The 27383-nt window shown below is 38.0% G+C and overlaps 2 protein-coding genes across 3 annotated transcripts in view; both read right to left on the bottom strand.

The window, feature by feature from the left end:
• Positions 1 to 27383, bottom strand: part of LOC140951534 (uncharacterized) — a 262305-nt gene that overhangs the window by 97794 nt on the left and 137128 nt on the right. The gene's annotated exons all lie outside the window — the stretch shown is intronic.
• LOC140951564 (epididymal sperm-binding protein 1-like) lies at positions 5771 to 17521 on the bottom strand. Its single transcript, XM_073400845.1, has 9 exons — positions 17409 to 17521; positions 13455 to 13539; positions 12882 to 13049; positions 12371 to 12547; positions 12100 to 12273; positions 11829 to 12002; positions 11559 to 11732; positions 6933 to 6972; positions 5771 to 6142 (listed from the first exon to the last, which is right to left on the bottom strand). The coding sequence occupies exons 2-8, from the start codon at positions 13534 to 13536 to the stop codon at positions 6965 to 6967; spliced, it is 957 nt and encodes a 318-aa protein (XP_073256946.1). The 5' UTR covers positions 13537 to 13539; positions 17409 to 17521; the 3' UTR covers positions 5771 to 6142; positions 6933 to 6964.

Raw genomic sequence — 27383 nt, 5'->3', positions numbered from 1 at the left:
TGACCAATCAGAACATAAAAATTGGACGTAGAGCGTGATCAACGCGTGACAGTGAGAAAAGTCAAAAGTGATTGCCTTCCCCGCATGTAAATGTAAAAGCCGGTTGAATTTTCGCGTCCGAGGTCAGTTCGAAATCAACATTTTAAATGTGCGGCTCATGAACTCGACTTATTTCATATGCTTTTTAAAAAAAATGAACTTGAGCCTGCGATAATTGAAAAGTAGCAACCTGTCAGCGGATACGTTAAAAAAACACTCGAACTCAGTGGGTCGATACCTAAGCCCGCGATAGGGACAGGCGATACTGGTCAGCAGAAACACTATTTTGACAGCTGTCAATTAATCAAAACATGGAGGTACAATATCAGGTTGCAGGTTCCCAAACTAGCTAGAAAGTGTGAGATTAAACATTGGTATACCTGTGGTGCGGACGGACGGAAGGTCGGGTGGTCGGTATATGGTCACGTGATTGCCGAATTTTCTAAGATGGATCGATTTTCTAAGCTATGGGACTTCGAATTGAGCCCGTGATCAAATAAAATATCAGCGCAAAACTTTAAACACTACGTGACCTCAATGGATAGACAAATGAGCCCGCGATACACTCAGGTGATGATGGTCAGCGTATACTCTAGTTTGACAGCTGTCAATTAACCTTCATTAGAATGGCGAATATTCGAATTAACAGACTATGAGTGTGAGTAAGACATATCCGTCCGGCATGTAGTGGAAAATGCCAGATCGTGTACATGAGCGAACCTGAGCCCACGTTATTAGTTTTCTGATAGTGGTCTGCACATGTCCCATTTTGACAGCTGTCAATTGACCTTAATTTGGCTTGCCAATATATCTTTAAACGCCTGTCAGCCAACTGACAGCCTTGCCCGGCGTACGCTACGTCATAACCAAATTTTCTCAGATGGATAGTTTACCAAATTTTCTTACCCATGGTGCTCCGCTCTGCGCGCGCTTCGCGCGCGCGAGGAGCTCCGCTATTAGAATAGTTTCCAGGAGTTCTTTTGATGCATGCCAATCTTATTATTGCGAGCTTTTGTGAAATTTGAAGATATTATCAAACTCCAAATCGGTAATAAAAGTTATGTACCTTTATAAAAACGGCCTTCATATAATCCTAACAGTTTCAATGACATGTTTTTGCTTAACTGTGACGTACATTCAAATAACACTAGGAGTAAGAATTCCTTCTATTTGCCCTACTGCAGGACAAATGTAAGGAAATTTCACTTCGTTTTCAAGGGCCCGAAATATTTAAATAATTCCCTTAGCTCTGAAATTAAGAATGCCTCTAGTTTTGCTTTGATCAATTCTAAACTTAACTCATTTTTTCTTGGTATGAGCACACTTTAGCTCTCCTAATTCTCGTGTGTAGTTTTTCGCTTCTTTCGCTTTTTTTTCCTCGTTTTTTCTTGTATTATTTTTTCTCGCCTTTTCTTTTTCGTTTTTGCACTAACGCGTTCGTGAGCCTTTTCTACTTTTATCCATTTTAATGATTATTTTCTATGTTTTAAACAAATTGTGCGTACTTAGATTTAAATTACTGATGTCAGTATTGTAATAATCAATTAAATAACATTAATTTTAAAGGTGGGCTCCCTTGCCTCATCTATTTGTAAATTTCATATGTATATTTTGTGTGTGTGACAAAAAAAATAATAAAACAATAAATGGGTCAAAAAATTTTTAAAGTCTCTAAAGCGATCTTTACCAAAGGGAAATCTGCGCCACAAGGACTTGAAGCCGGGTCCCACCTACCTGTCATTCTCCACAGAGGCAGGTGCTGCCATTTCCTCTGTTTTAACCATTAACCCTTGTATTACTAAAGACTATCCTAAGAAGGAAAGCACTTAATACATGTATGTTGATTTTGCCATTAAGATAACACAACCTAATCTGTAATAATGCTAAAAGTGAAATCTGAATATATCAAAGTTTTCATTATTTCGGAGTTTTTGAAGGGCCAATTTTTTTTAATTGTAAAGATTCCCTAAGTGGATACCGATATCTCGCGAAGAACAAAATTTGTTAATTTTTATTATTATTATTATTATAAAAGACCAATGAAATATAAAGCATGATGGAAGAAAAGGTGCCTCTATGGAAAGCCCCAAGTGTTCTGTTTTATTTCATCCTTACCTTAGAGTCATTATTTTGTTCAAACCATTTCTCTGTAGGAAGTGACATGTGTCCACAGCAAGGAAAATGGCCTTGGGGTTATCACAAACTTGGGGATCAAGACTTTTGTTACATGATTATTGACAAACTCGTAAGCGATTGGGATAAGGCTCAGGCGATGTGTAACGAATAAGGTGCGGGTCTTGTCACTATCCATAGTGAAAAAGAAAATGCTTTTGTGCGCGGACATATAGAGACTTCGGGTCAAGGGCGGTGGCTTGGATTAACGACCAACTACGAAGACGGGGGCTATCGTTGGATGGACGGCTCGAGAATGAAAGATCCTCCTTTTTTGGGTATTAAGAAAAACACAAACAGCCCAATAACGTCCACTTATCACTACTGTATAGAAATGGAGGAATACGGTTTAAGGAAACCTGTTGAGGAGCTTGGTTTTTTTCAGGTAAACGACCTTGCGGATTGACCTCTGATATATCGCCATAAGACTATGCATTTTATAAAATAAATGTAAACTATTATTGATGTTGCTCAATTTTGGTTTAAATGATAATTGTAAATGCTCCCCTCTTCCCTTTTAAAGATGTAGTGGTGGATGGAGTTCGCATAATGTACATGAGAGGTCGTTTTGCTACAAATCATTTGGAGAAACTGACGAAAACCAAAGAAAGTCGTTTTACTCTGCTGCGAGACACTGCAAATCTCAGGATGGTAGTTTAACGAGTATCTTAACTGAAGAAGAACAGATGTTTTTGCTAGGATTAAATGGCAATGAACAGTGGATTGGTTTAGATGACGGCTGGGGCGCACGTGTATTCTTGTGGTCGGATGGCCAGCAGTTAGTATCAGATGATGCACGTTGGGCAGACAATGAGCCGAACAACAACTACTACCAAGAGCACTGCGTGCTCCTCGAGGGGACAACATGGAAGGACTGGAACTTTTAAGAAGAGAAGGTTTTCACATGTGAAAAGATGCCGCAAGGTTTTTTTGTCTTCTGTACTAAAGATGCATTTTATATATCAATATTTAGTATATACGCACTCAGTGATCTTGGTGTTTAAAGCAGTCTGATTGATTCGTTATCTCGGACTATTTTAATGCGTGTTTTTCCATTTTTTAGAGATCATTCTAAGTCCTAGGGTTGATGTTTAACAATGCAAGAAACGACCTCAAAGAATTTAGAACAGCCTCAATTCATTTTTAGTTACTAAAAGTTGAACTTTTTTGCTTCATGGAAGGTTTACAACTATACTTGTCTATTTATTAGGGTAGAAGAGGCCGTATAGTAAACTCAACATTTCCTAACAACTTCTGCACATGTGCTTTAATCGTCTCAACATTCACATTTCTCACGCGTGATTTGATCCGTTAATCAAAGTGTACGTACTTAAAATGGTCTCCTTTCTGATTTTGTTGAAATCACTTCTTTTATATCCAGTTTGTATATGCTAAAACAATTATTCTTTTCAGTCTTGGTGAATAGAGGCTTTAGGAAGGTTTACCTAATTCAGTCACTATTCATTATGATTTCAAAGAATAATTGTTAAATATACCCAGGTAAAAAATGTTAGAGAGACAGTTAATTACCATGTCCAATCTCTTAGTTTCAAAGGCGATTGTAAGGAACACTAAGAGAGATTCTCTTTTTTTTCTTCAAAGGTGGTCAGTGTCCAAATAGCTGGCAATTGCAGGAAGATCCTTGTCTTCTCGGAGGTGACACGGCTATGAGGTGGTCCTAAGGAGAGCAATATTGCATGGGACAAAGTGCAACCTTGGTTAAAGCTGACAGTGAGTCAAAGATCAACGCTATCAATTCCATTCACGGCAGCCAAGCTAGCTGGATAGGCCTGAGGGACAACAAGTACAATTTGGAATATAAGTGGTTCGATGGAAGCGAATTTGACTACAGTAACTGGGACAGTGAAAAGCCGACACGCTACAGCCGCAAACATTGTGCTATTATGACTCACAATGGGGAAGGAAAGTGGATTCCCTACTATTGTAAAGATGATTTGTGGAGGAATCCTTTCTGCAAGAGGAAGGCAACTGCAAGAAGTAAGCAAACCACCTAATTCACTGTCGTCAATCTTTACTATTTTCTACTCGGCGGATGTTGATATATCATTCGATTATAAAACAAGATCTTATCGTAGCTGATAAGTGAACGATATCCTGTTGAGCTGTGTGACAAACCATTCGAGCAGAAATATATGGGAGATGAAAAGCAGATGCGTGAGGGGCGATGGACAACCAACGTTTGGAACATGAATAATAATGACAGTAATCTTTAATGATAATGATGATGATGATGACGATGATGATGATGCGTAAGGAGCAATGGAAAAACAACGTTTGGGTTAACAATAATAATAATAATAATAATAATAATAATAATAATGTTTAATGATAATGATGTTGATGATGATGATATTTTGAAAAGTAAGTAAATGAACCTTAGGACACCATCTTGAAACAAGTGAACCAAAGACCAGTGTGATGACAAGACAACTTTATATATGAAGAATTTTTCAAGAAAATTTCAAACTTCACTGAATGGTTTCCGAAGTTTTTGCCAATAAACAAAAGCTGGAGTTCCGTGTAATCCATATGATTTTTTCTTGGAAATCACTTAATTTTAATTACTTTTTTTTCTTAACTTATAGGCTGCAACGCATTATCTTTTCTCATATAAAATGAATTTTTCATGTGTGGAATAAAGTAAATTGTAGGGGCGTATCCAAAAAATTCAGAAAGAGCGGCCCGGAAGATTTTTCTGCAACATAAATCTACTCATAAATTGTAAGATGATTTCCCGCTATAATTATTAGTTTGTGATGCCATACTTATTTTTATGTAAGGGAAAGTTAATTTATTGGGTGCCACATGTAACTGAAATAAGACTGCTCACCGTACTAATCCTCACTTCCTCTGTTAAAAACGAGAATCGTAAAATTATGAATACTATAATAATAGTGCTCTTCACTCATAGAAGACATTTCCTTTTTTTTAAAGTGAATTTCCAGATCACTGACCTCAGCAAAGACGGCCTACCACGGGTAAAAGTGTTTATACCCGATAGTATGCCTCAAGTCACAGTCCAATATGATGAGGAGGCTATGGTTGTCCATGTGAAGGATCCCTCGCTTGGTTGGGCGGCCCGTATTGAGGTCGTTCGTGATACCCCCTATGCACCCCAAGCTATTCAGGTCAAAAACAATAGAGAAACTCGTCTTGGCCACACGGAACTGGAATAGCCATACGGAACTGGAATAGTATCAGAGCATTTGGAACACGAATGTCTGGTGCGAAATGTGACACCACATCTGACTATTTACACCTTCAGGTGTCACAAATAGAATGACTGATAAAATCGGTCCTTAGCTTAATCTTGGCCTTAATAGCTTTTGAACGTATTAAAAAATGTTTAATGTCACTTTGCTGTGATGATATGCTTTTCTTTATCGTATCAAGACATTATCTTTCGCCTAGCACAATGTAATTGATGTCGAGGGAAAACGTGGGAAACTTTTTAATCTGTTTTGGACGGTGCTTCTTGTGTAAAGTAAGGAGTTCTTTGAACTTTCTAGTTTCAATAAGACAAGAGAAGGCTAGTGGCTAATCTAATTCGCATCTTTATTAATACCAAACTGTGATACTATAGTTGATTACGTTTACAACTGGCAAACATTTAATGTTAACAGCTCTCACTTGAAAATAACGCTACGAGCGCTTTCTATTCGTTAGAGTGCAACCAATTTCTACTCCACATCTCTTCGGTTTGACAAATTAAGAGCTAGCGGTCGCATGTTTAGCTTTTTTCTTTTGTAATGTCCTTTTTAATGGTGAGAAATATATCCTTGACCAACCCGGTCTCGTAGACTTCTCTTAGTCCCCAACACCATATGAAAGCAAAAATATATTGACCCCTCATTCTAAAGTCCTTTTCCGGTATATACTTCTGAGAAATGCGGACCAGCAGGTTCCGAACCTGTGAAGGTAAAAAAAAATTATTAAACAATTAAGAGTGAATGTCAGTAAAATCAAAGAAAATCGGAAAGATCGCGGCCACCGTCAAAAATCGATTTCGCTCGATAAGCCTAAGGTGTTTAATAAAATGACATAAAAATTCAAATTACGTGGTTTTCAGAAAGTCTTTATTCGAACCAAAAAAAACTTAAAGTTAGACCTTTTCAACTATAGTTGTGTACACTGGTCTTTATCCTTTTTAAAAATAGTATGATATCTGTGGGTTTGACGCTTTTCCTATATAAGGAAACTAACCGTGAATTTATAAACGGCACAACAACACGTGGAACATGGTTCCGAACAACTCTAGAAAAATACATGTGGTAGTATCTTAAAATAAACCAAACATTATTCACTTCAGGCAGAAACTTCAGGCAGAATCTAAAGCAAGTGAAGAAAATGCCGTAAGTTTACTGTTGTGAGAGTTCGATAACTACTTCAGATGCATTTGTTTTGATTTCGAAGCTTTTTAATTGTTTAGCGTTATTTACAGGCATTGAATTAACTAAATATTTATTTTGAATCTAGAGATAAAGAAAGTGAGAAAAACCTGCGTCTCCAGTAGATGTGTACTGAAGAGAAACCACGTGCTTCATGAATAGTTACACAAGGTGGATTCGAAAGTGAGATATTAATTTCCGGGGTCAAGATGTAGATGAAGTGAAGAACAACTAAACATCAGGTCAAGGATTATCAACTGGAGTTAGTTTATAACTCAAATTTACCTGTACTAAAAGAACGTTTATACTCACTGGTCTGGTTAGTAGTTTAAACGACACCAAAGTCAACCACCTACAAAAAAAAATAGATGTGACGCGATATTAATTTCATTTTGTAGTTTTTGTCTCGAAAATATTGCAAATCCTCTAAAACATACAAAAAAGCTTGTTTCAACTACCGGTTAGTAAGACCCCTCGAAGCGTGCCAGCAAGCAGGAAGAAAGTATTTTCGTTTCTTTCGTCAAGATAAAATCATTCATTAATCAGGATGCTACACACATGTTATGCGGAAGGTATAGATGGCAGGGTGTCGAGATCAGAAATTAGTACAATGAAGATAGTAGTATGGGAGGGACCGAATTATCCATTTTTTGAAGTGTATTCTCATTAGTTTGAAGTGGAATAAATTAACGCAGACGACGTCATAACCTTTTGTCTATATCGAGTAAAATGCGCAGGAATCTCATAAAGAAAAGGTCGTGTGCTATTTTTAGTTGGTTTAGGTTTTCTAGTTACTTTAAGTTCGATAAACGTCTTCGTTTTCGATTGGTTAGTTAGAAAACAAGAAACTTTTTCATTGGTTAATTCATAGTGTTTGAGGAGTAAAGTCAAACTTGTCTGTGACTTAAGGGTGTCTGTAAAATGAGGAAACGGACGGCGGACGGCGGAAAATAAAAAAAATAAGTGAATCAAAATAAATATATAAATAAATAACTAAATAAATGTATAAGATAAATATTTAAGATAGATAAATAAATAAGACAAATAGAATTCAAAATATTAAAAATACAAATATCAGTTGTTACATCTCTGGATCGTCGTAGAGAAGATAAACGGAGGAGGCAGTTATGAAGCCTGCTAGAATGTCACTTCCAACTCGTGGCTGGGAAGAAAAGATGTGTGGTTTCTGTCGTTTCAGTTTGCAAAATTCTTTTGCGATATGATCCGTGCCGTGATGTCAAAAAGAATGGACAAAAGAAGCCACGCTTGGCCTAGAGGTAAGTTAATTTTTGCAGTATATATCTTTAATCTTTTTATATACATTTTGCTGTTTGCCGCAGCCCACTGCTTTAGATCTCTTCCGAGTCAACTGACTCACAAACACACAAACAAAACTTTAAAAGGGGGAAGAGCGGGTTCGGCCTCTCGCTTAGATTCAAACCTTTTTGAAGAGGGGTGAGAGGGGAGAGTTCGAACAAAAAGACGAAATGGATATAGTTAGCCTAACTTTAAGGGATTGTTTAGGTCTCAGCTTTCAAGGGATATACATTATTTATTTATTAATTATTATTATTATTATTATTATTATTATCATTATTATTATTATCATCATCATCATCTTTTTTTATTCAATTTGGTCTCACTTTAATAGCAAGGGCGGAAATTTATATTGGGGTGGCCGCGGCTAACCCCTTATTTCGCTTATGCTTGAGGTGTTCAGGACGGAAAGTCCATATTCTTACCCACAAATGTTTCGCTTAGGGTTGTGTGAAAAGAAATACCTATAAAAAAATTTCACGAATGCCTTAACTGCGAGTGTGATTTTCTTAATGAGTAACTGAATAAAGCCTGAGCCTGGCCTGAGCTATGTCCATGTTGTTGTCCTTAACAAAGTTTTTAAATTCTAATTTTCCAACGAGCATCCCCGTTATATTGATATGGGAATCCTACCCCATCCTCCCCCACATTGAATGAACAGTTAGTAAAATAAACAAATCAGACACAAGGTTAGTCATTTTTGTTTCGAAGTTTTTCAAAAGGGAAAAATTGAGACGATTATTGTTTTTTTAATTTCCAAACTCGTTGTTGGGGCTGACCTTCCTTTGCTACAGTTCATGCACGCAAGCTGCAACATACTGCACGTGCTTTCTGAAAACCAAAAAGAATGCTATTCCTGGGAAAATTTCATCAGTGATGGCACGTTTGCTACTCCGCGAATAGGAGAACGATGAGTAGCAAGGCTCGCACAAGGCCAGAAGGCTGGCTATAAGAGACCGAATTTCTTCAACTATTAGAGATTAACGTGTGAGCTATTGAAGTAAACCATTCAATAATTTTATAACTGTTGTGTGTAATGTATTAGTCCGCAGATTGATTGGCTAGTTTGAAGACGAGCGGTCGCATAGTGGCTCGATTGAAGTAGCCCAAGTCTTTAAAATTAAACGAAAAATGAAAAAATAAAAGAAACATAACTAAATGAATGTTGGCATTGAAAGCAATCCCTTTAAGTTAAGCCATCTGAAGTTATTTTGTCTTTTTTCTCGGGGAGGTACTCCTGGGACTTCTTGGTGAGGATACTTTAGACCAAAAAATGTCATTTTTCACACTCGTCTTCTGACCTAGCCGCTAGTAAATTATGTCATCATTATTATCATTACTTAATAGATAAGAACCGCAACAAAAAAGATTCCTTAAAATCCATTTCCAATTGGCATGGTTTTCTTTCTTTCTTATTCGTTTGGAATTGAACCGATAAATACGTTCATACCATTACACTCCTTTAGTTTCCTCGAAAACCATACTAGATTCCAGACCAAACTGGGCAAAGTCTAGAACCGTTTTAAGACCAGAACGTCGCAAAAACCCTACTCTTTGGTGCGGCACATACCTATATGGCTTATATAAGGGAGTACTCCCCGGGCTTTTTTTAATGCCCCTCCTCTCACCCCTCTTCAAAAAGGCTTGAATCTAGGCGGGAGGCCGAACCCGCTCTTTCATCTTTGGAGGTTTTGTTTGTGTGTTTGTTATATAATCGGAATCAGTTGACCCGGAAGAGATCTGAAGCAGTGGGCTGCGGCAAACAGCAAATGTATAAAAAAAAAATAAGGATACCGCAAAAATTAACTTACCTCTCGCCCAAGCGTGGCTTCTTTTGTCCATTTTTTTCGATATCACTGCACAGACCATATCGCAAAAGAATATCGCATACTGAAACGACAGATCTTTTCGTCCCAGCCACGAGCTGGAAGTGACATTCTACCAGGCCTCATAACTACCTACTCTGTTTATCTTCTCTCCGACGATCCAGAGATATTTGTCTTATTATTTATATATCTTATATATTTATATTATACATTTATTTAGTTTTATTTTTATTTTCCGCCGTCCGCCGTGCGCCGTGCGCCGTCCGCATCCGCCTCCGTTTCCTCATTTTACAGACACCCGTGACTTAAATCACTGAGACGTAAACGTGACTATGCAAGTCCTATTTCCTGCTGCTGTGATTGTCCTAGTTCCGGTTCACTGATTTTTGGCAGGCAAATCCTGCATATTAATGAGGGCAAAGGCAAACTAGCTCTTTTTAGTACGAAAGACAATGTTTTACTTACCTCACACCCCTCCTACTCCTCCGCAATTGATTTAGTTTCCCTTTTTGATCTTTCTTTTTATTTTTAATTTCCATCCACGACTACATCGACCCTACATGGACCCCACACTGACCCTACCCTCATTTTTTTTTCCACCACCACATTACGTGGATCACTTAGGGTGTGTTGACTGTGTTCCTTTCGGCAAATCCAAAACGGATTTTTGATCCGAGATTCGCCGGATTTCGCGGTGGAAAGGAACGTGAAATCCGAAATTCGATTTGTGACCTTGGTAACCTTTCGCACACACGTGCACTATATATGACAACCTCTCAAGAAATGACATGTTTTCTACTGTTTGGCGTGCGATTATACCGCGCAGAATTTTGTGGTCGGCAGTTCTAATAAGGACGATGGAACATAAACAGATCAAGAAAGAAGCGCGTTAAAGTTCAAAATTATTTAAAGGTTGTTTGCTCAGTTTGATCCTGTTTCGTAGCTCGGTTTTTTATGTAACACGATCGAGTGCATAGCGCGTCTACAAGCATTTTGTAGAAAGATAGCAATTCATTTGTCCCTTTTACTTATTTTTTCTTTTAAGCAATCTTTAGCGACAAATGGTCAGCACATGGATATTTTACTGTACCAGCAACAATCTTCTAGTGTTTTGAGATGTTTTACGGTAAATGGCAGCAACTCTACGGGAATACTTCAACTGGAAATACCGCTGGATCATCTGACTAATTTCGAATCCACTGTGAATGGAACAACGTAGATCACTAATCCGTTAATCTGGATTCGGATTCTTCGGATTTCAAATCCAGTGAATCCTTTTTCAAAATGGATTCACCAGATCAAAAATCCGAATTTAGATTTTCGAAAGGAACGCGAAATCCGCTTTAAGATCTAAAGTCCGTTTTTGGATTCACCGAGAGGAAGTCATTCTTGATTGTGAATGGCGATGTATAGGTGTTCGATACGCAAAATGTTCACTGAGAAATTGCACAACTGTAATGGTTTCTTTACAACGCATCGCTATCCCCCTTTCTTAAAATTCCGATAGAGACAAAGCATTTTCGTTCAATTTCCGACAGCGACGTGAAGCATTTATAAAAACCGACAGGAGACGTTTTTTAAAATTCAGAGCGACATGGGACACCCCCCCCCCCCCCCCCCCCCTGGCAGGGCCTCAAGGACCACCAAGGTCTGTTGTAATAAGCAGTAGTGCAAGAGTTGTAGGTCACTTGCTTGTATTTGAATGGAATACTACAACATTGACTTGTATGTACTATCATCATTAAAGATGTAATACCATTAAACATGCTTTACAGCTGAGTCAATTTATACTCACGGCAGTTGCCCCATCTTCCCTTATACTCAGGATCCAAGGAGCACCAGGGTCTGTTATGATTGGCAGAAGTGCAAGAACTGTAAGTCACTCCACTGTATTCGAATGGAATACTGCAACATTTGCCTGATGTTGTCTTCTGAGGGCAAACAGTTGGTGACGTCGTGGTTACTGCGGCTAGTAAAGAAAAGACAATGCTCTTGATATTATGATAATGTAACTTTGAAACACAGAGTTAAGGCTCGGCTTTAGTTAAGTAAATTTAAAACTCACGGCAGTTGCCCCATCTTCCCTTATACACAGGATCCAAGGAGCACCATGGTCTGTTATGACTGGTAGAAGTGCAAGAACTATAGGTTACTCCCCTGTATTCGAATGGAATACTGCAACATTTGCCTGATGTTGTCTTCTGAGGGCAAACAGTTGGTAAAGTTGTGGTTATTGCGGCTATTAAAGAAAAAGACAATGCTCTTGATATTATGATAATATAACTTTGAAATACAGAGTTAAGGTTCGGCTTTAGTTAAGTAAATTTAAAACTCACGGCAGTTGCCCCATCTTCCCTTATACACGGGATCCAAGGAGCACCAAGGTCTGTTATGACTGGTAGAAGTGCAAGAACTATAGGTTACTCCCCTGTATTCGAATGGAATACTGCAACATTTGCCTGATGTTGTCTTCTGAGGGCAAACAGTTGGTAAAGTTGTGGTTACTGCGGCTATTAAAGAAAAAGACAATGCTCTTGATATTATGATAATATAACTTTGAAATACAGAGTTAAGGTTCGGCTTTAGCTAAGTCAATTTAAAACTCACGGCAGTTGCCCCATCTTCCCTTATACACAGGATCCAAGGAGCACCATGGTCTGTTGTGATTGGCTGAAGTGCAAGAATTGTAGGTCACTCCACTGTATTTGAACGGAATACTGCAACATTTGCCTGATGTTGTCTTCTGAGGGCAAACAGTTGGTGACGTTGTGGTGACTGGTAACGCTATCAAAGAGAAGACAATGCTCTTAATGGAATAATCACTCGCAGTAACCAAAGGTTAGGAAGTGCGGGCGAACATGTATGCACCTTTACCTTAAAAGTGCAATTGTTGTTATTGAGAACCGCTTTCATAATTGTGTGGGTGAATTAGAGAAATTATTCGTAGGCAAAGGTACAATTAAAACAGTAATGCGTGACATAAACAACGTGGAATGTATATACAGTCATGACTTTTTGAAGTCTTATTACTCAATCGGATAGTCAATTCGTGTAACAATAACAATATTACTTGAAATACACACTAAAAATGATTTAGCTTAGTCAATTTAAAACTCACGACAGTTGCCCCATCTTCCCTTGTACACAGGATCCAAGGAGCACCAGGGTCCGTTATGGTTAGCAGAAGTGCAAGAATTGTAGGTCACTCCTCTGTACGTGAATGGAATACTGCAACATTTGCCTGATGTTGTCTTCTGAGGGCAAACAGTTGGTGACGATGTAGTGGCTAGTAACGCCATTATTAAAAAGAAGACAAATGAATGCTCTTGTTATAATGGTATCACTTTGAATAGCACTTGGGATGGTATAGCTACACTGTAAGTCATGCAGAAGCGATGAAATATTAGTAACACAAAACTTCACTGACTCAAGAGATATATATATTGTTTGCAGCTAACGTCACGGTTGCCAAATTGGTTGGCAAAAACACAAGAGGTCCCTCCGCTAGTAACTAAACTGTCTTTTACATGCAAAGTCCCCCTTCTGTCAACAACCCGTCACCCAACATATTCGCCTCGTAACGTGGTTGTAAACCAAAAATTAACTGATCCAATTTTAAATCTTGTTGTGAACTCGCAAAATTGTAGTAAGTATTTTTTACGCAAAGTGCTAGGAATATCGTAATTCTTACTATGAACTGTCAGGACTGCAAAACACAGGAACAACCCAATCAGCAGCATTTTTTCTGTGGGTTTATGCATAACTAGTTTCATCTCCTGAAAAAGAGAACAATAAACCATAACAAAGTTGTATGAAATTAGGTATTTATCTTTGATATTCACCAAAATAATGATGATGATGATGATGATAATAATGCAAATGATAACAATAAGCTAACAAGGTTGGATCCAACTGGAAAACTTCACCGAAATTCAGGGTTTTCATTCGATATCTGTATTATTGTTATTTGCCATCCGGTTCTTTTAACTCTATCACGTTTTACGCTTTTCTATTCTCGGCTACGCAAAAATGTATTTGTCTCCCGCCCCGGGCTCTTATGCCGCAGAATTCTAACAACATAATGCAATGCTTGCTCCGAGTCTGTCTGCTTTGGGCATATCTACTCCTTCTATTTTACTTATTTACTTACTGTTTTTTTTTCCTGGGAGTTCCTTGTATAGTTAATTGCCAGTGACGACTTAATACATCTTCTTAATTGCAATACAATTCAATTGCTTGAATGATTCACGTATCTTTATTTTATATATATATATTCCAAGAGCAGACTATTCGGGACCAGCTATTTTAGAGTGGAAAATTTTTGACCTCATGGACCTGGAAGAGGCTTTAGATTTTCGCTTAGATGTGCACACTAAATTTGCACCAATTTCTACCGAACGATAATTTTATAGCGGAACTCCATGCGCGCGAAGCACGCGCGAGCGGAGTCCCATAGCTAAGTAAATCTACCCATCCCAGAAAATTTGGCAATCTAGTGACCGTACACTGCCCGCTCGCCCGTCCTTCCGAACCACAGGGAAACCAATGTTCAATCCCACACTTTCTAGCTAGTTTGGGAGAACAGAAAAACTGATATTGCACAAATATTGCACAGCAATATTGTGATCAATTGACAGCTGTCAAAACAGGATATTCACTGACCAGTATCACCTGACCGTATTGTGGGCTCGGGTGTCGACCCGTTAAGCTTTCCGTTATTAGTTTTCAAATGATCGCAGGCCCAAGTTTATTTTTTTTAATTCATATGAATTGTGTTTATCTGCAGCAGAATTTAAATTTTGAATTCAAACTGACCTCGGATGAGAAAATTCAGGCAGCTATTGCAGTCAGGAAAGACAGTTGCTTTTGACTTCTCGCCACGGCCACGGCCACACGTTGGTCACGCTCTACGTCCAGTTTTTATGCTCTGATTGGTAAAAAATTGACAGGTAAGTTCAAACTTGTTTACTTTGACAGCTGAAGCTGAAATAGTTTTGTGTCATCTTGTGATGTTTTTTACTGTCTTTTTCCACTGGATGTACAAAACGAAATTCAGCTGCTATGAAGAGTCTTCTGTTATTTATGGCTAATTTGTTTATTGGATTTTTGGTTGGGAAAGTCGCTTGTCAAAGTCGGAAATCCGATTTCGGATGGCATCGTTTTCGTTTTTAACCTTGCTTGATGCGTAAGGTGAGTGAGTTAAAAAGTCCGAAGGCGATTCTGGCCTTACTTGATAGCTTTCAGGAGCTGAATCTCGAATGGTAAGCTTGAGTAATTGTCGTATTTGATGTCTGTTTTTTTGTATCTAATTTAATGAGGTCGAGGGTAGTTTGTGCGACTATTTGGTCTATGCACGTTTATAAGATTTGAAACAATGATCTGACCTAGTATCAGGTTTGATATAAGCTTACAGAAATATAAAAAGCGTTTAGACATTTTCTTACCGCAAATAGAAAGAAAACGTTCCAAAGAATATTTTGTCATAATTCTGGCTGTAAAAGGAAGCTTTGAGCGATTTTGCTTCCTCGAGTTCATCTGTGAAAATAGCTTGCAAACACCGGGAAGCAAGCTTAAAACATGAACTAAAGCTTTAAGACTCAGGAATTTTAGAGACACTTTAATTGAATTCGTAAATGAAAATTGTTTTTTTCTGTATATGTTTTACCGAGTTATATTTCTTTTATTGATTGTTAGTAGTCTCTCTTGGAATTTTAACCGCTGTGCCGTTTGTTTTCAGTCGTTCATGAACATCACTTGCAGGAGTACTCAAAATGCCGCGCGTATCAAACGCTTTTAAAGATTACACATCGTTCTAAAACCATTAAATAAAAAATAGAGATAAAAAATTCTTTACTATGTAGAAGCGTAACTCTATTTATCTTCATTCAAACACTCAGCTCTCATTGCAAATTTGGCGCTAGTAAAAAGTGAGAACCGGATGGCCGTATAGGTTATTTTGGAAATTTTTTTTAACGGTTTCATTAAACGCCCACGCGTGCTTCGATCGTCCTGAATATAAATGAGTGCAATTTGTATTGCAAAATTGAGAACTACTGCATTCTGTCCGAGGTCTGTATGATAAAAAGAGCGCCTCATAGTACTGTTTCACCTCAGATGTGATGTATGAAAAGTATAAAAAAGGTTGGTTTACAAGCACCCAGATTTGTTGGCAACATTTTGTAAAGTCTAAAACTTGTCGAACGCCAAAAATTCGGCCTGATTTGTTTTCCAGGCCTAATCTACTGTGATCAAGAGCTATTATGGCTCTTAAATGTGATCGAAGATAATTACTATTTTTTCGGTGTACATATAAGGCTATCAAATCGATATAAGATTTGGTTCACTCTTGTTTGCAAATTATTTTGCTCTAATATCACTTAGCCTTTCCCTCAAAAGTCACATGAATGTGCTCTAAAGTTAACTGATTTGTGGAGTACAAGTTTATTGTTTGATTTAAATGATAAATTTATTAATGGGAGCTTCGCTTTTAACCTTGGATAAATCTATATATTACTCATCAATTCTAATTCTGGGCTAATACATGATTGGTCTGAGTATTGCGCAAGTTAAGAAATCTGTCAATCATTTCAGAACTGTAGGGAGCCTGTGCGAAGTGACGTTTGGTTTTTGACTGTGCGCCGTGATTTGAAAATGCAGAAGGAGTTACTCTGATCATTACGTATCTGTTTGAGCCATTTCCTTTTTTCTGGAGAAATATAAATAAAAGCAGTTCCGCCATCCTTCAGTTCTGATAATCGAGGACAGTAAAAATTAGGTCGCTCCTATGTACTAAACGTTAAACAGTGATCGGTCGTGTTGTCGGACTACACTTTACCTCGTTAATCGCTTTCAAGTTCTGTCATCCGAGTCAACGAAAATCAAGCAATTTCAATCAGGTTTGTAGAAGAGCTAAATATTTCTAAGGGACAGTTTTCAAATCTTTCATATTTGATACTACTACATGAGAAATTTCTGCAATTTGATTGGCTTAGAGCAGTGGTATTTCAGCTTAATTTGAAATACTTACATGTGAAAATTATAAACCTTTTGTGGGTAGTAGTATAAACGAATAATAGCATGATTTGTACGTGATATTCGGCAGAAATACCAATAAATACCACTTGTGATATTTCAAAATTGTCTCAAAGTTCACTCGCCTAACGGCTCGTGAAATTACGTATAACAATTTCGAAATATCACTCGTGGTATTTATGCCAAATATACTACAAATCATGCTATTACCTATACAAATAGGTGTACTGACTGTTAACTTCTAACTGAGTAGTTTATTCAGTCGTCCAAAAGTTAAAACTGTGCACTCTATCCAATTCCTCCCTGTGCGTAATAAAATAAAAACAGAGATGCGGAAGCTAAAGCAAAGATTCTAACGAAAGCCTTATATTTTTGGCAAAGCGTCCAAAGGTGTTGTGGAAAGTGATCCAGCCCCAGCCCTATATCCGTACCTTACCTAGAACAAATGAATCGACACCTTATTTCGATCTACCCTGGAGTGGAATCTTTTTAACTTACTTACTCTGGGGGAAATTAATACTGATTATATATGGTGAATGAAGAAAGGTAAGTTGTACAAGGTAAATTTTCTAGCTCGAGTAATTAAGAACATGAACAACTTGCAATACTTTACCTGACAGAGCCACTCGTACTTCTGCCAATGGTCACTGTTGGGCACTGATATAAAGTGAGCGATGTCTTCGCCTATGCGCGTCTTTTTATTTCAGTATAGTGGGGGTAGTGTGATAAAACAAATTAAATAGCAAACACAATATCAACACGTTTTTGTTGTCAGTTGAGAAAAGGGTTTAGTTCAATATCTGAAATATCGGTTATTGCCTTAAAAAAATCTTCAAAGAACAGAAAGCACAAAAGATTTCGCCATCTCTCTCGTTGGCTCGTCAAAAACAAACATACTGTTAATTATTTAAAATGTTTTATGCATTGAGTGGCAGAAGCCGGGCTCGTCTTAATTTCGTGGTGCTAAAAAAGCACCTTTTCGATCCTAGTTATTAGTAGCAGCTAGTTTCAATAACTCCTGATTGGCTGCTTGAAAAACGATTTCTGAAGAGAGAAAGATTGTGATTTGATAGCGGTGCTCTTAACCAATTACCCTGCGAACAGAGGCCCTTTGATCTTTCTAGATAAGTCGCGACTTATCTAGGAAGATCGGAAGGGCCTCTGCTCGCAGGGTATTAACCAGTATATTAGCGTTCGAGCTCTATGCACGGCGTAGCATTCAGAGTGCTCATGATATTATGATCACGGTACTAACTGACGAGCTCTTTTGGTTTGTCTAGATATCTTGTCAATAAACAGGTTAATAGCTACATTAGAACTAATTTTGGGTGAAAACATCAACTCCTCCTTGAATTTTTTGTTGTAAGTACAGGTCAACAAACAGCGCTGTTCAACATTTTTTTAAAAAATACCGCTAGTCTTTTATCATGAAACTTCCGAGAGATCCTTAAAGCACTTGACCATGTGATACTTGACACGTATTTTATCTTCGTTTAGAATACCTGCACGTGCGAAACCTGTTCCTACCTATTTTTAAATATGTTTTGCCCTCTGAAGAAAAAACTTTTTCCTCACAAGGTGGAAACCTGTCGTTCTATTGGTTTTTATTACACAAACAGTAAAAGAATAATATTTGTAATTAATACGTCCAGCGACATAAAAATGTCCTAAGATAATATTGCTGATCGTAAGGAGGGGGGCGTAAGGGTTTTTAACCGCGTTTTGCAGGTTTTCATCAGGAGATGGTGTTAATATTGTAGTGCCGGACTATCAGTTGCACCGCCGCAGTCGGTGATTGGTGTATTTCTTTTATCTGTTTATGTCGCGTGCACTTCAGTCTCCACTTTGCAACGAATTTAATAATTTACTCCATCTTGATTTCGTGGGCCAAAAGTATCTAATGTCGCACTAAGTGTTATTTTAAGGCAAACCCTTATGCTTGAAATTAACGATGCTCCAGCAAAAATTCTAATCAAGCATCGTGCATGCACTTCTAAGAGCAATAACTATACAAAGCTCGTTTAAATTTTGAAGATTATACCAACATGTAAACCTTTCAATTTATGCAGACAATCTCAAAACGGAAATAGGTACTAAAATTAAAATTGAAGGAAGGAAGTTCATTGTGCACGTCTTTAAAGAAGTTTTTAAGCTTTAAAACAATAAAAAAACCTTCTAAGCATGCGCATATATGCTGGAAATGAATTCACTATAAGCCGTTTGTGCCGAATGTCTCCACGTCGTTTAATTTTTCGCTAAGCAAAAAAAAAAAGTAAGAAAAAAATTGACTTGAACAATATCTGAAACATTGGTTGCGGCTATAAAAAAACAATGCTACCTTAGAAGGTGAAGAAAGATTTGGCTATATTTGTAGGTTTCAAAACTGCAAATAGCTCTTTAAACTGTTAAATTGCACAGATAGCCGAACACGGAACACTTAATCCTGGTACTGAATTTAAAGGAGCGTCTTATCCAAGTTAAAATTCAAACCTAGTCTCATAATTATTGTCTGCTTTTAAAACGTCTCTGTAAGCGTCCATCAACAAGTTGAGTGAGAGTGGTCTTGATTTGATAGCGGTCCCATTAATCAATATAACAGTTTTGAGTTCGATGCAAGGCTCAGCATTAATTAGAGGGTCAAATATCATGATAAACTATATTAACTTTCTATTTAGTAGAATTTTTTGTCATATATGAGGGGGGCGTAAGGGTTTGCGGTATTGCGGTATTGGGTTATTTTTGGTGCGGTGTTGCGGTAATTTTTATTTCAAAGTACGGTATTGCGGTTTTCAGAGTCCAAGTGGTGTGCGGTAAGTTTGAATTTCATGTCGCGGTAGTCGGTGAAATATCCTTGTGTCGCGGTGATCTGCTTCTTTTTCATGACAAGAGGATACAAATCCTAAAAAGGTCTCCCTGGCTAACCTGCGTGACCTACGTGTCTTCCAAGTTGCACAGTCGGGGGTCGTATTTCGCAAATAGTTCAGACAAATCGTTTGGCTTGTAATTTCACTTAATACTTGATATGATTAACGACATTAACTTTTTTATCCAATGATACGTAAACATGTCGCATTATTTATGACCTCATGGTCGACATTGTGGAAATAGTCGGCTTGGGTTATACTCGCTCTTTATCAACCTCATCGTCACTTTTGTGCCACTCGCGAAACAATGGCGAGCGATCCAGAAGATCAACTAAGTGAATAGTCAGATATTCCAGCAAATAGTGAGGTCAGTGAAGTCGTTATAAACTACGTAATGTCAAGATAATCTATGAAGAAGGGGTTGGCTCAAAATTACTACTCGTCCTTCTCGTTGTGCATGCGGGACTATAGAATGTACTTGTATCAGGGGCACCCAACGAGAATATAGTTCAAAACCACTTAAACATAACATTGTTGAACGTATTTTAACATTTAAACGGTAGATGTAGACATATTTTTATCCCCTAAAAATTTTTTATCTGTTCGGATTTCCTAGCTGAAAGTCTAATGATCCGAAAACTATAGGGGTCAAAACGTACCTTTCAGCCAGAAAAAAGGCTCCCGAGAATTCTAGGTGATCTTTTTAGGGTAAAAATCTGTTAAAAATGGGCAATTATACCATTTTTTAGATGTTCGAAAATCCAGCTAGGAGAGGCACGTAGGCAAGAAATTTTACAACAAATATTCCGAAAATTCTAGATCTCAAATCGTCTTCCGAACAGATATTTTCCAAAAATTGATGCTAGGTGCCCCTGTAGTTTTCGTGTGTTCTTAGCTCGGTAGCAAGGTGGTTTTGCGTGGTTTAGTCACGACTGAGGGGCGAAACAGCTCCCGTCCCAGTCTCCTGGCCCGCGACCGCCTTTTTTACTCAGCGCGCCCAACAAAAACCGCCATGCTACGCAGGCTAGTTAGGCTTGGATAAATTCTGCTCGTAAATTGACTTATTCCCATGCCGGCAGTGCTCGTAAAAATCGCTTATTCTGATCAAAATTCTGCTCGGACACCCTTATTGTGCTCAAATTCTGCTCGGTATCTGAAAAAGTTTTCGGCCCCTCGGGCCGTATTTATTTTCGCAAATATAGTAAGGAACCTGGGTCTAGTAATTCATGTTACTTTAATGTGAATAATCGAATTAATCACGAGGTATTTTTCCATTTGTTTTTTATTTAGTTTTAAATTTTTCTTACAACTGTTATGCAAATCATTAGCGCCGCTGACTTTCCCTTATTCTACTCAAATTCTGCTCGAAAAAGCCCTATTCTGCCGGCAGAATGCTCGCCTCATTAATCGCTTATTCTGCCCGAAATTCTGCCGGCAGAATTTGTCCAAGCCTAAGGCTAGTGTGTGCTGTGTGCCCTTCGAATCCCAAAGACAGCCCTGGTCGACGTCTTGAAACCCTCAACACAGAACCGAGTTAATTGTCAACCTGAAACAACCTCATAAAAGTGAAAGTACAATACTAGGAAACTCCTGTTGTATCATTTACGTAAACGTATACATGTAATGAACAAAATTAAACGAGTGCGATGATCTTATGTTTATTGTACATGTACGCTTGAAATCGAAACACCTTGATTTTGAAACACTGACATAAAAGTATTATTTCTATTTGAAAGGAAGATTTGTAGGATTGGCAACGTCAACTTTTTCCCATTTGTAACTGCGGTTTCGGTATTTGGCTAAATTTTGATGCGGTATTACGGTATTCTCGCGCTACCATGTGCGGTATTGTGGTATTCGTACCCCCCTTACGCCCCCCTCATATATTGTGAGCTACACCATATTGGAGAAAAAGTCAACTTTGTAAAAGGGTCATAACTAGTTCTACTAGAATATACTGCGCCCTTCTCCATTCTTATTTTTTTAACCTCATGCAGTTTGTCTCTAAATGCCTTTCAACTGTAAATAATATTTCCTACATCAACTGTATTACTTCAGAATGGAGGAAAATAGAATACAAAACAAACTGATAAATTTGAGGTTGGTGTAGAGTAAGTTGTTTAGATAAGTGGTTAATAGTTCCACCCGAGCTAGAAGTGACGTGGAAAAAAAAATGAACTCTCCTGCAACACTGCGGCAACATATATAATATTTATTAGTGTATTACCCAATACTTGAACGGAAAAGCTACTGGAAATATTTGATCCATAACTTCCGAGAGGTTTTTAAAATACTAACTGAATGATAATTGGTCTGTAACGCATGTTAGATTTTAGTTTAGAGTACCACAAGAAAATCCTTTCCTGTTAATATTATATAAGAATGTTTCGTTTCTCGCAAAGAAAAAAAAATCCTTCTTCATTAGTGGTTCCTCTCTTTGTGTCTTTATCACATAAAGGAGAATAATATTTGCATTTAATGAACTCAAATAATGGCATTACATGATACTGCTGATCGTAATTTAATACATCTTACAAACTTGCACCAGTTCTATTACGTATACATAGGACTTTATGAGACCTTTCTCTGCAAAGTGTAATAAAGGTCCTCTACTTCTACTTTCGCCAGCCTGAGAAAACAGGCGACATTGCGACGTCACTAACGGTTTCCCCGCGAAATGACGTCTGAGAAACGAGAGCAGAAAATCCACATTGATGACGCCTCACTACCCAAATCTGGGTAGTGCTTCTGACACGACCAATTAGAAGCATTACCTGGATCCTAGTAGTGTCGCGAAATGTCTGTTTTCTCAAGCTATTACTGACACTGAGATCAACTTTTGCTACTTAGAAGGAGTGCAAATGATCAGCAATGATCAGTTTTTAGCTCAGTCACGCTGCAACAGAATGAAATGCTTAACAGTTTGACTTTGGCGGCAAATCTTTAGAACCGTTCTTTGAATTGGCATTTCTAATGATTGCAGTGTAATTGAGAGATAATCAGTATGAAGACGAAAAATAGAAGGAAAATTTCTGTCCTCTATGCTTGTTTGAGTCTACAAGTGCGGATAGTTTTCAGTCACGAAACCAAACTTTCCGTGGTGTTGGCAAAGATGCACTGATTTAGTTTGCAGTACCAGATTGTTTGTTTGGCTTTGACTTCAAGACCGAGAAGAGCTCTTTAAGAGCTATTTCTAGAGAGAATGATCTTGATTTGATAACGTTGTCATTTACAAAATAATATATAAAATGCATTGTTAGAATTCAAGGAATAAACCACTCAGCATTCAGAGTACTCATGATATAAAGATCCCTGTAGCTGAGCCTCAACTGGTATACAAACTGAAAAGCTATCGATACGAAAATATACGCTCGCACGTAAGCCTGTACAGACTCTGCTCGCGTGGAGTGGGAACTCTACAAGGAAGGGAAAAGGGGTCCTAGAGATGCAGTTTGCGTTTGCTTAAGCTTAGCGAAAAGTTAGCAGTTAAGTCAGGCAACCAAGTGAAGTTGAAATGTTCTGGTAAACATCGTAAAGGTTCTTTTGTATAACCTTAGACAAAAACTTTCACGCTTTTGGTCACGCTCCAGGACCAATCTAGACACAGATTGGTCAAAATTCTGACAGGTGTACGTATTCATGCGTAAAAACCAAGGCATCGATCGACAACTGAAGATTTTGCTAGTGCAAGTTTTTACATTTCCTTGCTCTTCCACTTCCGCGACAAAGTAAAATACAGCTGCTTATTCATCATCCTTGTGTTATCCAGAGCTGGTCGCTTAAGGTCAACGGGATGAAAATTCATGCAGGCCTTGCAGCAAAGTAAAGGAAAGATCTGACCTCACTTACTGCCTTTCAGGAGCTGCGATCTCATGTAAGCTCAAAAATATATATTATTTGTTGTGGCTGCCCTCGAAAGTCGTAGTTGGCATCCGAAGGAGTTTCGTTGTTATTCACAAGAAAAAGAGAAAAACTTGAATCGTCAGATTTTCCTTTATCTCCGAATAATCTTTAACTCTTCAGTTCTTCAGATAACAACTTAGTCTGCCTTACACGATACGGATGAGCGAAGGATTACATGGATTGTAAACCTAAATCACACATGTGATAAACAAGAACATAGCACGAGTCCTAAGCAAAATAGTAACAACCGCTGACCATAAATACTGAAAACTTTTTACTACAGCACTGCTGTAGTAACATTTGTCTATTTTGACTTTCTTTATAACGTCATGGGTAGTCATTTACGATATATAATGCATATTTTTAAGATTTGAGAGGATGTTATGACCATCTGTTCATATTAGGTTAAAAAATACATCTACTAGGCTTATAAACATTATTTTTCTCTTTGCAAATAACAAGAACAAGTTTTTAAGAATACAGATTTGTTTCATTGGTTGTAAAAAAAAAAAAAGGAAAGAAAAAGCTTTAAGCGAAAGGCTTGAATCGAGGAACGTTTTTTCCAGTATTTGCTATTCCATAAATGCATAGCCGGTAGAAAAACAGACACAAAGAAAACGACACTACTCACTTTTTTGTATATATGAGATTTATTTCTGAAAGAAATAAATGGTTTTATGTGACTAACCAATATTGTATTTCTCCAGCTACCAGCAAAGGAGGATTTTCCTGCCATCCGGGAGATTTGTCACGAAAGTGTCATTTATGTCACGGGTCATGTAAGTCACGGAAGCGAGGCACAAGGCCTCCTTCCTCGCATTACAAGACAGTCAGTAGTAGTGGTAGTGGTAGCGGTAGTGGTAGTGGTAGTGGTCGTAGTAGTAGTAGTAGTAGTAGCAGTAGTAGCAGTAGTAGTAGTAGCGGAGCTCTGGCGCGCGAAGCGCGCCTGCGGAGCACCATGGGTAAGTAAATCTACCCATCCCAGAAAATTTGGTAATCACATGACCGTACACCGCCCTCAGCCCGCCCGTCCGTCCGCACCACAGGGCAACCAATGTTCAATCACACTTTCTAGCTAGTTTGGGAGCACAGGAAGACTGATATTGCAGACATATTGCACATCAATCTTGTGGTCAATTGACAGCTGTCAAAACAGGGTATCCGCTGACCAGTATCACCTGATCGTATCGCGGGCTCAGGTGTCGACCAATCGAGGTCGAGTATCTTTTTGAAGTTATCCGCTGACAAGTTACTAGTTTTCAAATGATTGCAGGCTGAAGCTTAATTTTTCAATTCATATGAATTATGTTGTGTTTTATATGTGCCGCACAATTAAAATTTTGATTTCAAACTGACCTCGGAAGCTAAAAATTAAGCCAGTTTTTACACGCAGGGAGGACATGCTAGTTGCTTTTGACTTTTCTCACCAAGGTCACGCGTTGGTCACGCTCTACGTCCAATTTTTATACTCTGATTGGTCAAAATTTGACAGGTGAGTTCACGCGGAAAATTTATGCAGCATCTTGAAACTTGTTTACTTTGACAGCTGAAGCTGACAGAGTTTTGTGTCAACTTGTGATGTTTTTAACTGTTTTTTTCCACTAAATGTACAAAGTGAAATTCAGCTGCTATCAAGAGTCTTCTGTTATTCATGACTAGTTTGTTTATTGGGTTTTTGGTTGAGAAATACGTCGCTTTTGCAAAGTCGGAAATCCGATTTCGTATGGCATCGTTTTCGTTTTTCACCTTGCTTGATGCGTAAGACGGTTGAAAAGTCTGAAGCGATTCTGGCCTTACTTGATAGTTTTCAGTGCATCTCGAAAGGTAAGCCTGAGTAATTATTGTATTTGATGTTTGTTTTTTATATCTAATTTAATGAAGTCGAGCGTAGTTTACGCGGCTATTTGGTTTATGCACGTTTGTAAGATTTGAGACAATGATCTGACCGAGAGTGACCGAGTATCAGGTTTGATTATAAGCTTATGGAACTTTAAAAAGCCTTAAGACATTTTCTCACCGCAAATAGAAAGAAAACGTTCCAAAGAATATTTGGTTATAATTCTGGCTGTAAAAGAAAGCTTTGAGCGATTTTCTTGCCTCGAGTTCATCTTTGAAAAAAGCAAACACCGGGAAGCCGGCTTAAAACGTAAACAAGGATTTTCAGAGACACTTTAATACTTGTCTTCGTGAATGAAAATTGTTGTCTCTGTATATGTTTCACCGAATTATTTTCCCTTTTCTTTATTGATTGTTAGTAGTCTCTTTTGCAATTTTAATCGCTGTGCCGTTTGTTTTCAGTCGCTCATGAACATCGCTTGCAGGAGTAGTCAAAATGCCGCGCGTATCAAACGCTTTTGAAGATTACAGATCTTTATAATAAATTCTTTATTGTGTTGAAGCGTATAACTATATTAATCTTAATTTAAACAGTCGACTTGTCAAAAGTGAGAACCGGCTAGCAGTATAGGTGATTTTGGAAATTTTTTTGACGGTTTCGCTAAAAGCCCACACGTGCTTCGATCGTCCTGAATATTGAATGAGTGCAATTTGTATTGCAAAATTGTGAAACACTGCATTCTGTCCGAGGTCTGTACGATGAAAACGGCGCCTCATGGTACTGTTTCACCTCAGATGTGATATACAAAAAGTTGTTGGCAAGATTTTGTAAAGTAAACATGTCGAACGCAAAAATTCGGCCTGATTTGTTTTCCAGGCCTAATCTACTCTGATCAAGAGCGGCTCTTAAATGTGATCGAAGATGATTGCTAGTTTTTGGGTGTACATATAAAGGCTATCAACTCGATGTAAGATTAATTTCACTCTTAGCTTGGACTGTTTGCAAATTATTTTTCTCGAAAATCACGTAGTCTTTCCCTCAAAAGTCACATGAATGTGCTCTAAAGTTAACTGATTTGTGGAATACAAGTTTATTGTTTGATTTGAATTATAAATTCGAATTAATAGGAGCTTCGCTTTTAGCCCTGGCTAAATCTATATATTAGTAGTAGTAGTAGTAGTAGTAGTAGTAGTAGTAGCAGTAGTAGTAGTAGTAGTAGTAGTAGTAGTAGTAGTAGTAGTAGTAGTAGTAGTAGTAGTAGTAGTAGTAGTAGTAGTAGTAGTAGTAGTAGTAGTAGTAGTAGTAGTAGTAGTAGTAGTAGTAGTAGTAGTAGTAGTAGTAGCAGTAGTAGTGGTAGTAATAGTAGTAGTGGTAGTGGTAGTGGTAGTGGTAGTGGTAGTGGTAGTGGTAGTGGTAGTGGTAGTGGTAGTGGTAGTGGTAGTGGTAGTGGTAGTGGTGGTGGTAGTGGTAGTGGTAGTGGTAGTAGTAGTAGTAGTAGTAGTGGTAATAGTAGTAGTAGTAAAATGAGGCCATAGAGCAAATGGGCTATTAAACAAGTAGACTACCTTGATAGCGTGTAAGGTGCGAAAGTGCACAAGAATGAGAATATCATGATTCTCCTTTAGTTCGCTGCTGTTTTTTTTTTTTAAGGATTAAGTTAAAGGCCACCTCTCCAATTTTAATTCTTTGGATGTCTAGTGCAGAATTTTGAGCAAATTTATAGACCTATAAATTAAAGTTAACGTCATAACCATAGACCCGCCTTAAATTCCTATGGAGAGGAATAAACCAGTTCACTTCCGGTCATGGTTCAAATTCCTGCAAGTGATATTCCTCTGTCGAGTGATTGGGCTTAGCCAATCATGTAAGCTATCACATGCACACCGAAGAAAAGTGCGACATTGATAATTTCATGCTTAGCGAGGCAGAAAACATTTCTGTATTATTGTGCTCCCCTTGAGAACTACTGTTTGCTTGCTTTTAT

The sequence above is a fragment of the Porites lutea genome, chromosome 1 (assembly GCF_958299795.1).
Source record: "Porites lutea chromosome 1, jaPorLute2.1, whole genome shotgun sequence".
Taxonomy (NCBI): Eukaryota; Metazoa; Cnidaria; class Anthozoa; order Scleractinia; family Poritidae; genus Porites; species Porites lutea.
The sequence above is the reverse complement of the archived record's forward strand: the minus strand, read 5'-3'. Positions and strand labels throughout refer to the sequence as shown.